The 11,948-nt window shown below is 42.2% G+C and overlaps 1 protein-coding gene across 1 annotated transcript; it reads left to right on the forward strand.

Annotated features, from left to right (window-relative positions):
• Window positions 1-1,582: 1,582 nt before the first annotated feature.
• RFXAP (regulatory factor X associated protein) lies at window positions 1,583-8,680 on the forward strand (the record flags this gene model as incomplete). Its single annotated transcript, XM_084283537.1, has 3 exons — window positions 1,583-2,299; window positions 3,732-3,839; window positions 6,871-8,680. The coding sequence occupies 3 exons, from the start codon at window positions 1,583-1,585 to the stop codon at window positions 6,979-6,981; spliced, it is 936 nt and encodes a 311-aa protein (XP_084139663.1). The 3' UTR covers window positions 6,982-8,680.
• Window positions 8,681-11,948: the final 3,268 nt, after the last annotated feature.

Raw genomic sequence — 11,948 nt, forward strand, 5'->3', positions numbered from 1 at the left:
AATAATTTTCTCCTCTAGCCTCAAACTGCTTAAATCTACTGGTCTTACTGGCCTGTGCCAAAACCTAGCTGTCCCAGTGGGATTTCAGAGAAGCAGTGAGGGAGGTACAAGTAACTCTTCCTCCTGTAATTTTAAAGGTATCAGTTTCCAGTTTCTTATTTGCATTTTAATTACTTATAGCGTGGATGTGTAGAGGTAATGTGGGTAGAGAGAAATGCTTTTATTTTGGATTCATTATTACTTTTGATTTTATTTTAATTAATGTCAGGGGCACTGAGAATTTTAAGCAGGCGTTCCTTCAAGATGTGTTCCAATTGAAAGAAATCAACAAAATTACTTCAGTGGAGCTGTAATGAGAAAAATTCTAAACATTTACTGGTACCCTCTGCTCCAAGGAGCTCACTGTCTAAAGAGGTAAGAGGCAGGATAACAAGACTCCATATGATTTTTACATGCTCCGCTACCAGCACAGATGCAAGACCTAAGAAGAGGCTCTGGTGAGTCCTCTGTTTCTGTATCAGGGATGAAATAAAAACAGGGGCAGATGTCGGGAGCATCTCCACTGTCGAAAAAGAAATAGTCTGCAATTTTAGTTTAAACAGCACTAAGGCAGGGAATTATTTTGCTAATTTTAAAGGTGAGTGGTGGGTCAAAGGTGACAAGGATAAAGTACTCAGTTAATTGTCTGGGGCTATATCATGTGATTAGCTATTTTGATAAATGAGGAAGAACTGTACTAGGCATGGTCAAGGGTGAAAGTGAATGGCTACAACTGTAAACAGCACAATCATTTACCTTAATGACAGGAGAGGGGATCTGTGGTAATTACCAGAGAACAAACGGGGTCAGCACTGTTTCTTTAATATAGGATGAACCTACCTGTACAACAGGAAAGGCTAAACTCATGAGGAAAGAAGGTAATAAAAATGAAGGGGGAGCCAACAGCAGATGGTCACGGAGAAGGTTAGTGTAACCTCTTGGTGGGAGTTGGGACAATTCAGTGCCTGTGATACAGACGGATGAAGCGGAAGGAAAACGGAAGGTAGGCGCAATAGTTACGAGTCCTTTTTTGTTGGAATAAAATGAAGAATTTTTCAGAGAAAAAAAAAAAAAAAAAGATGGATTGAGGAATTAAATGATGGCTGAGATTATGGACACAGGATTAATTTACATGGCAGAATAAAGGTGTTTACTTAGGGGGAACGTATTTGTAATGGGACGAATTGGGTGAACAATGCTGCTCGGATGAACCCTTTAATAGGCAAAACGCATCCAAGGCATCCTGTTGATGTGAGCCAACGTGAGAGTGAATACCTGAAACAATGGACGAAAGGGCAAGTAGCAGGGAGATGAAAGATACAAATGCAATAGATCGGTGGTCATAAGGAGGCTGAGCAGGAGGGGATGCAAACGGCACCCTTGGGTCCCACTCTCACTGGTGGCACGAATAGATGGGATAGCATAGGGATGGTAAATGTGTCAGGACATGTTGGGCCAGACATCTACCACCACATATGTCACACGACAGCAGCCCAGGCGGGCACTCTTCCCCCTCAGAACCGAGAAAACCCCCTGCGGCTCCATGCCGCCTTCCCCACCCCACGACAAGATGGCGCCCGCCGCCTGCCCACCGGGGCGCCTGCGCGGCCCGGCCACGCCTGCGCGGCGACCGCGGGGCGGCGGCGGCGGCTGCTGCTCGCGGCGGCCTCGCTGCCCGGTGACCGGCGCCCTGCGGGCCAGCCCCGCCACCGCTCCCCCTTCCTCCTCCTCCTCCTCCTCCTCCTCCTCGCCGCCGCAGCTGGCGCTGCTCGTGATGCAGCCGTGCGGCGGCGAGGAGGAGGCGGCGGCGGCGGCGGCTGGAGGGGGGGTGCTGCCGCCGCAGCCTGCCCCCGGTGCGGGCGGCCTCATGTTGTTCTACGAGCTGGGTCCCGGCGAGGCTGAGGCGGGGGAGGAGGCGGCGGGCGGCGAGAGCACGGCCAGCCCGGAGGAGATGGACGACGAGGAGGCGGCGGCGGCGGCAGCAGCGGCGGCGGCCACCGCCTCCTCCTCCTCCTCCTCCTCCTCCAGCGGCGAGGCGGCGGCGGCGGCGGCGGGCGGCGACTGCAAGAGCTGCACCTACCAGGGCTGCAGCGAGACCACCACGCAGGTGGCGAAGCAGCGCAAGCCCTGGATGTGCAAGCGGCACCGCAACAAGATGTACAAGGACAAGTACAAGCGCAAGAAGAGCGACCAGGCCCTGGGGGGCGGCGGAGGAGGAGGAGGAGGAGGCGGCGGGGCGGGGGGCGGCCCCCGGGCTGAGGTGAGGCACGGGGGGGGGGGGCTCCGGGGAAGGCTTGGTGTTGGGGTTCAGTTTTTTTGATAGTTCTGCTTATTGGTTTGTGATTCAGTCGAGGCAGCACTGCTTCTGATGATAGTTTTCACTAATGAGTTAGAAAGCGTTTAAGATTTTGTATTCAGACCTGAAAAGAGAGCGGAATGGTTTTACTTCTGAAGGCACCGGCTTGTTTGAGGCTGAGGGGACAAGCATGGGACAGTGGTTGTCAGAAGAAAAAAAAAAAAGCTGCTTACCTGGCACAGACACTCCTGCTACAAGTGGCCTTTTTGTGTCAGCACAGCTGTCTGTGGAGCTGTGTGATTACAACCAGGGACCTCATGTAACTGCAGAGCAACTAACAAAAATACTGGGTGAACATAAAGACGTGGGTGAACTCTAGATTTACATACTGGTGTGATTTCCTCTGCTCTCTCTTAATTTCCTAATAATTCAGCATAGTCAGTTCATGATGTGACTACACAAATACTTGCTATAGCTCAGAAAAGGGGATGTTATGGTACAGTTGCAGTATTAACATGTAGTGACACGTTAAGTTTTTTTGATCTGTAACATAAAGTAGTGATGACTGCGTGTTGGAAAAGAGAGGGCTTGCTTTTTCCACTTCAGTAACGTTGAAACTAACACGCAGTAGTCGAAATTAAGGCCTGAACTTGCAGAAGAAAGCAGGATAGTTAATGATAAAGTGGGTGTGCCTTTTTGCAGTGCTGATAGTGTGTTTTGGGGTCTTGGCAAACAGCTTGAGTCAGAGTGTCAGTAACCTGTGAATTTTATAAACACGGGGTTAGCATGATGATTGAAGTTTTCCAAAACATGAATGTTTTCTTAACAGAAAATCACAGGGCTACATTGTTTAGAAGACAGCCTAATTCACTAGTGGTGATTGTACAGGGAACAGAACAAACAAAAAGCATACGGATCTTATTGTCTCTTGTCTGTGGCTTTGACAAGTTCATACAAGTATTCTGGTCTGTTCTATTTTGCAGTGAAGAATATTGTCATTCCCACCTGATTGCAAATGCTAAATATAATTCACTTATGCAAACTATAGGCTGAGGTGTTTTGAATTAGTTTACTCTTAAGAAATGCAATCAAATAAATTCAAGACATTAGCTGGCCATGGTAACTTGGTTAGGTTTGCAATTTAGAAGGCTAACTCAGCCACGTTGCTGGAGTTGCATTCACTGTGAGTGATGGCATAAGGAAAATAATGTGGGAAGGAAAACAGGCTGGTTCTTGAATAAATACATACCCGTTCTAGTGCTGTTATTTTCCTCTGCAGATTAATAGTGCAGATTCTGTTAAGACTCTAAAAAAAATCCTACTCTGGTGGTAAAAAGTAAGTGTATGACACCAGGTTTTACAGCCTCACTTTTCTATTTTTTTTTTTCTTTAATAGGATTGTGTTGAAGGTTCAGTTTCTGTTACAAAACAGAGAACCGGCTCCATTGGAGATCGCCCAGCAAGACCTACTCTTCTAGAACAAGTCTTGAATAAAAAGAGACTGGTAAGTTTTGTTTTCTTGGAGGTCTTGAACTCAAATAAATAAAGGCAGCGCAGCAATGTTTAGCTGTTGCCCTTCTGAAAGGTGAATATCAGTTCAGTGATCATACACAGTATGTGCATGTAGATTTGAAATATGCTGCATTTCAGGTGTACATGTATGTCACTGCTTCTGCATGAAGAATACAAAGGGGACGGAGTTTATTGGTGGTTGCCATGTTAACCGAAGTTGAATATTTTGGTAGTACTAAATAGGTGTAGTTGTTTCATTAGGGTAAAGAGTACTTAAAATATAACTGAGATGTTTTAAACACATTAGCTGGACTTTTCTGTAAAGCTTCTGACACAACAGTGCATGGGCTTCAGGTCTTCTGTAAACTTTAATTACTATAGTGTGTTTTAAAAGTTGTAGGCTTATTATGATACCACAGTTAAAATTGCATATATATTTGCTGGTAAAAAACTGAATGGAAATAGTACTATGTGTGCTATTTGTAGACTGCATGAATGACTTATGCTGTAAGTTTTGTGTTGCTTCTGTTGCTCCTTTAAGTACATGGCAATAACTGAGCCTAATGAACAGTAATAATGCAGTCCTTACCATTGCTTGGGATGATGCTTCATTGCAATTCTTTCTACTTCATTGTTGTTTGTTTTTTGTTTGTTTATTTTTTACAATTTCCTTCCTCCGGAAACTAATAGAACTGTTTGCCTGCTCCCTGTTATCTGTGCAAAGCAATTTAACAATTGCTGTTAAAGTGTGGTAGTGCTTGTTCAGAAGTTTCAGGGAATCATAGATTATCCCAAGTTGGAAGGGACCTACAAAGAGAATCAAGTCCAGCACCTGAGTCCCCAAAGGACCACCCAAAAATCAGCCCATGTTTCTGAGAGCCTTGTCCAAATGCTTCTTGAACTCCAGCAGGCTCAAATTTGAAGTCTGTAAGGAAGCATCACAGAAGTCTTAAGTATACAGCTGTACAGACTTATTTTCTTGGATGAATTCTTAATATTTGGAGAATATCAGATGAACCTATCTGATGGTTATTTCTAAAACTTAGGGGAGTATCTGTAGCTCTTCAGTTGAACTGTTAACTTTATTTTCCCCATCATGTGTTGTTCGTTATGCCCTGATTACTAAATTGTTATTCCCTTTCCTGTCTGTTTGTATTCATGTGACTTTTAATGAAATTTTACAGATTTTTATTAATGAAACATTTTTTTCTGGTATATCAACCAGAAACTCTTGGAATAAATAGATGTTGAGAGCTTTGTGAACAGAGTTCTGTCGAGGCTCTTTGAGGATTAAGGTTTCTTTACATTTTTCTGGGGAAATGAGATTAAGACTGATCTGTTTCTTCTTTCTCTCTCTGCTCTGACTCAGCTTCAGTTGGTCAGCATTATTCCTTCTATTATTTATTCTTTGCTTTACGTGTATCTGCACAACACCAAGCCTAAAGGACATGCAGTGACCAGGAAAAAAACACTTGTGACCTCTCACATTTGAGGCTTCTCGTACCTTATGTTGGGCATCTGAAAGTTACTGCATGTCAGTGGTAGCTGCCCGCAGGTTTATCATTTGGAAGAGCAAAGTCCTTTGTGCTTGCTCCTAAGTTTCTTGCATGTTGTGTTCATCTCTGTCAGGAGAGGCTGGGCTTTTTTGGCAGCCCCTTTGTGCCTGAATGTGCAGCTTACCCTGGATGGAGAGGTAGAAAGCAGAGGTGGGAGGCTGAGAAGCCACAAGGTTCTCAAAGAGGAGCTGGCCTCTGGCTTTATCCTCCAGCCAGGGAGGATAAAATGTCATAAAACAGCAGTAAATAAAGGAATTCTTACTGAGAAGTACCCTGTGCAGTGAAGTGACTTGAGGAAGCAAATGTAAGCTACAGAAAAGCAGGCTGTGTGTCTGTTCAGTGAGATGGCTTGTTGTTTGTAGTCTGACCTATTCAGCTCTAGGTTGAAGCTGTATGCAAAATTTACTTTTTTTTTTTTCAGTAATAATCTCTGCAGAATTGCCTCCTAACAGCACAAAGTTCCGACCCTTTCTTGGAAGCTGCAGGTCCTTTTCAGTGTGAATCTGAACTGCAGAGTTGCAGCACCTCTTTGGTTGCCTTAGTGAAGTGACTGCACAATGAACAACCAGTCTAGGGAATTAATTCAGCTAAAAATCACTTTTTTTCTGCAGTGACTTTTGATCCATTTTCTACCTCATTTGCCATTTGACCTTACAAATGGTTGTGCTGCCACCTTGCAGGAATGAGAATGAACAGTTCAAATTGGATGGCAGACTGCAGATGTTTGGGCCAGTTTACGCAATACTGCTGGCAAATGTCAGTCTGCATCCTTGGGCTTTTTTTTTTCCTCATTTCACTTTCTATTTTAGCAAATTTCTACTCATTCATTCTACTCTATTCATTCATTTAATCTGCCTTAAAAGGAGTTTATTCTTAAAATTTCACATTCAGTGACAAGCAGTTTCATTGTCTCTGAGCAGTGAAAGTTTTCAGATGCTTTTGTCTTATCTGTTCCTAATTAGCTTTCCTATTCTAGGATAGGTGATACGATGTAAGAGTATCTAAAACTGTCTTCTGACTGAAGGCAGGTTGGTTGTTTGTTTCTTTTTAATACATTCCTTGTGGCTGGACTACTTTTTTTGAGAAATGTTGAAAAATTATGGAATGCTCGGTGAAGTTTAGCTTTGCTACAGAATTACAATATTTAATTTATATTTATTGTAGCTCAGAAGTACTGTCTGTAGTAGGGAATTGGGAATTTGGCTCAAAACTGAAGCTCAGTTGAGGCTGACATTGTTCTCAGTGTCCGTAGATTACTACTGTTTGCTGTTTTGTATGGTTTAGGCAATATCACTTGTTCCTTAGGTTCTGAATCTGCTTTTAGAATGTGCATTAACACTGGTTGTGGTTACCAGCTGATGTCCTGAAACGGTTTTGAGATGTTTTTCGTGAGCTTGCTTTGTATTTTATCACTATGGCAGATAATTTAAATTATCTGAGTTAAAGTCCCCTTTCTCTTTCTTGCAGTCCCTACTGAGAAGTCCAGAAGTCGTGCAGTTCTTACAGAAACAACAGCAGCTGTTAAGTCAACAGGCTTTGGAGCAACGGCAGCAGCAGTTTCAAGGAGCACCTGGGTAATCAGAACAGATCAGTGACCTGCAAATGAGTCTGGTGCTGAAGGAGGATTAGGATGTGTATATTTTATTTAAATATAGAGAATCTCAGTGTTAAAAGGAAATGAGAAGTTGCTGCTGTTCTGTGTTTTATTTGTCTCTTCTTTGCACTTTTGAGGTTTTGAGCTGCTTGGGTGTCTGCAAACTTGTCAGCAAATCTGGAGGAGTCTATTTTTTGATTCTTTATAAAAATTCATTGTAATGTTTGGTTTTTTTAAGTGAAAATTTGTTTATATCAGTAATACGTAGCTGTACACCCTTTTCCTACCAAAGTCTTCCACTAAATTAACATTTTTCTATGTAAAAGTTTACTGTTAAACAAGTCACTCTTTGATGACAATCATTGAAGGAAGTCGGTTACTTTCTATGGAAGTTGTGAAATAAAAAGTCCCCTTTGAGCCAGTCCCGTGGCATGACCTAACAGTAATTCCTCAGGGATATGAGAAGCTTATGTCCAGTAGAATCTTGCACTAAAGACAACGTGCCATCAAGAAGTCCAGCAGTGGCTCAGAAAAGTCCAAGCTGAGTGATCCTCCTGCCATATATTCATTATTTCCAAGTTGCTTAGGTTTGAAATGCTTCACTCTCTGTACAATGCACGTAAAGGAATTTGTGTTAAAAATCTCCAAAACGGAGAAACAGCAAAGTACTTTTAAGAAGATTTAGAGGTGGAATGTATGCAGTGGAGAGTTGGTGCTTAGAAATAACTACACAAAACAAGGTCCAACATGTTACACATGAAATCATGTATCACAACTTATGTAAAAATGAGCGATATTCTTATCTGTGAGTGAATAAGATTGGAGTTTTTAACTCAAATGCTTAAGGTTTTTAAGAGCAAATGCATCCAAAATGTAAAATGCAGTTGTGCATTTGTTTCTTTTTCATACTCTCTTCCAAAAAAGTACAGTTAAAATTATTTGATCAAAACAACAGATACCAAATCAGCTCAAGTGCTGGATTTCTCAGGTTTTCAGCTGATTCAGATGAACTTAAAATTGATTTGGTTAAAATCCAAATGCTGTATTATGTAAATGTTGAATCCCAAATTTTGTCTTTAAATCAGAGTTTTGTATTAAACCACATTTCCTAACAGAGGTTGTCTGAATGGTGGAGATGCTTCTTAAAGTACTACTTAGATATTGCAGCAGTTTGATCTGCTGAATAATATCTGTTCAGGAGTGTTTGTTAGTGTTACATGTTTTGTAAGCTGTGCTTTGTGAATGTATAGAAATTGTTCAGTAGGGATTTCTTGTATTTAGTATTGTGCAAGCTGTTCTTTTTTTAAAAGAGATCTAAAAAATTTGTACCAACAGCTCTGGACCAGTAAGTGTTTGAGTAAATCTGTGTCTTTTTTTTAAAGAAAACTATTTTTTTTTGTTCTGTTCAATTTGTATGTTGCTTTGTTGTTTATTTCTATATTAAAATGGCAAGCTCTAGGTAGGTGACATTAAAACCTCTGTTTTCCCAGACTCTTATGACATAGAAAAAGTTACTTTTGCTTCAAGCAAAATGAAATTACTTTTTTCAGTACATCAAAATACATGCAAAAATGTAATGGGCTAAAGTTAGAGGAGGAAGTATTTTGTTTTTATTTCAGATGGTCAGCTCATGAAAGCATTTAGGCAAACAGCTCTGATTAAATGTTTTGAAAAGAATGAAGCAATTCCAGGTACCTAGTCTGGCCTTTACCAGTTTCAGTGGTAGTTGTTTTTCTTCTGTAGCTTTCCCATTTCTGTTCTTATTTTAACATAACGCTTGTTATTTTTAAATTCTCAAGAAGTTTGTTTCAGTTCTTCTTTTGCAAGGATATTTGTAATTTGTAATATTTGGAGTCCTTACCTGTGTTTTTTTCGTCTAGATGTACTCAAGTTATTTTTTCTACTTTTTACACTTTTTCTCTGATGCATTTCTTAACAACTACTTGGAAAAATGATAAAGGTTTGCTTTTCACTAACAAAATAGGAAAACACATCCTTTGTGTTTTTAGAAAATGTGCTTCCTTTAGCAGACAGGAAGATGTGCTGTACTGATATCAGGCTTTTGCTGAAGAGAGCATAGTTGTTCTTCTGCAACAAAATATTAATGGCCTGATTTGAAGTGACATCTGAGGTGTAAGTTGTTGGGGTTTTTTTTTGCATATTTTTAGGTTTCTAAAACATACGAGTCCCTGGAATGAAAGGTAAAGTTCACCAGCAAGGTATGAGTCACTGTGAAATGTGTAGTTTCTGTTAGTCTCACTGTAGAATTATATGGGTTGGAAGGGACCTCCAGTGGACTGTAGTTCAACTGCCCTCTGGAAATGGGTCCCCAGCCGAGGTTTGAACATGTCCAAGGGCAGAATTTTTGTAGCCTCTTTGTGGTGTTTGATCACCCTGGAGGTTTTGAAACAGAAAATTGTCTGTGAATTTAACTCCCTTCAGCATCCTTTTATCCAGTCCATGCATCACGAGTTTGGGTATATGGATATTCCAAGACGTCAAGTCAAAGACCTTGCAAAAGTCAAAGTAAACATTGTTTGCTCCTCTCTTGTCCATGGAGCCAGGCATCGTGTTGTGGAAGGCATCCAGGTTGGTTGGCTGTCACTTGCCTGTGGTAGTTTGTTGCTGGCTGTTCCCAGACCCTCTCTCATCCTGTATGGGATTGGAAATGGCTTAGAGGAGGATTTGCCCCGTAGCCTTTCCAGGAATTGAGATGAGACAGCAGCGTGTACTTTTCTAGATTCTCTTCCTTCCCTCATTGAGGACAGGTGTAATCTTTTTTAGAGATAAGGAACCTCCTCTGGTCACCATGACCTTTCAGAAATGGTTGAGGGAGGCCATGCAGTGATACTGTCCAGCTCCTACAGCACCTGTGATTGCATCCCATCTGGTCTCAAGGACTTGTGCTTGTCCTGAGTGGCATAAGCAGTCCCTAGCTGTGTCTTCCTCTCCTTTGGTTACTGCTTCACTCTTGGACGCTGCTAGCAGGCTTGAGGTATTGGGAGTGGAGAGGACAAGCCTTATCAGAGAAAACCCAGAGACAAGAAGCACTAGGTACTTTGGCCTCTGTGTCCTTTCACTAGGTATCCTGCCCCACTGAGCAGCAGGCCATTTTCACCAGGAATGGAAAGACAGTGTGGAAGAGAAAATGCAGAAGGTGAAAGTTGAATCTGTAGTCATGTTGACGCTAATAACTTTATAGGGTGAGATTTATATTCAGATGATTATTTTGTTCTGGTATCTGTCCCAATTTACAGAAATAACATCTGGTGTTGATTTCACAGCAGTTGCTTGCGACAGTATCTCAAGGAAACTTTCATGTGCCTGCCGTAAACTATGAGATGTATGAGCATCTGCAAATCGGAGCTCAGTGCAATGCCTGAATATCTTGTCAGTAGTAAATTGTATAGGTGCATTTTGCCATTACTTCATACCAATCAACTACCTGTTATCTAGTGTAGTGCACGTGTGCACGTCAGAATTCTTGTTTTACTGTATCAGCTCTCAGATCTAAAATAAGCTCTAAGTCCCTATGGCAGTAGACCTGATGGAGACAACATCTAGGCAAACTTGATAATCATTTACCTCTGGAACAAGCAACTCAATTGTTGGATTCTCTGTGTGCATCAAACCTTGATGTCTTTCCGGAAACTAACCAAATGTAAGTTAGTTGATTTGGTGCAATGATACCCCATGCATTTCCTTACCCAGTATTGCTTCCACATGAGATTTAACCAAAGGCTCGCACTTTTTTTTTTTTTTTCCCCTACAGTTTTCCTGTGGGCAGTGACAGAGGCACTGCATACTACTCACATTTACAATTCCTAGTTTTGTGGCAGACCATGTATTTCTTAGAAGACAGCCAAATTCAGCAGATCTTGAGACCCAGGGGACCTTCCTATTGCAGCCTGGTAGATGTGAGTCTGCCTCTGGTCTGTGTTCTCAGGTTCAGCCATAGCTGAGACATAGCACATATTTCTAACAGACAGATGGACCCACACACATAAAACTAGCGTGGGCTGGCCAGACAGCTCAAAGGGCAATGCACATACCAGCACCCAAATAGTCACATAGCACTCACCCAGGCTTGTGCAGCACAAATGGGTCCTCTCAGTCCTCCACAGCAGCTTGTGCTGAATGCAGTTGCTGGAACATGCAGGCACACACGGTGAGTTTCTCCAGCAGCTCAGCAGTGAATCCACCAGGCAGCCCCTAGATCTTGCCCCGGATGCATTGTTATTTGCAGAAATATGTAACTGTTTTAGAAACAATTCTTTAGAGCTGCTAATTCTGGGAACTATGTTTTATCTAAATGTTTTCATTGGGCAGGTTCCTTTGACGCATTTAAGAGCTTCTGTTTCAGTTGCTTCTCATACACTAACCTAAATGTCTCAAGAACTCTGAAGTTAGCTTCAAGGCAAACTTAAAGCTGATGTGCATAGACATTGGGGTGGAAAAGGGATGCAGGGAGCGTTAAGATAATGCTGAATGAGTTACCTCAGGACAAATGAAACATGCTGAAGATCTGCATAGAGATGTGCATCTCAGCTGTCCTGTGCTTGCAATGATGTGATTCCAGTGCCTCACAGCCTGGTGTAGACATCAGATGTGCTGATAACAGGGCTGTCCTGTTCAGGTAGTGTCAGAGGGGGCTCTCAGGGAGTGTGCTACCCCTGCAGTCTCTGCGTGGCTCCAAGACCATTACCTGTCCAACTCCCACGCTTCTATTGCAGAACCCAAATCCTGAGTTTAAGGAAGATTAAATCCTGACTTTTATAACCAAGAACCGTACGTTCTTACTCTACCTACCTTTTTCCTTGAGTGATTCTTGACCCGCACTACTACAAATACTACTACAAATCTGTCCTTCCAGTAATGCAGGTCTGCTGGCCCACAGCTAGAGCTTCTGTCACATGGCAGCATCACTACTACTCATTAAATGCCTGCCAGG

The sequence above is a fragment of the Netta rufina genome (assembly GCF_964035555.1).
Source record: "Netta rufina genome assembly, chromosome: 1".
Classification (NCBI taxonomy): Eukaryota; Metazoa; Chordata; class Aves; order Anseriformes; family Anatidae; genus Netta; species Netta rufina.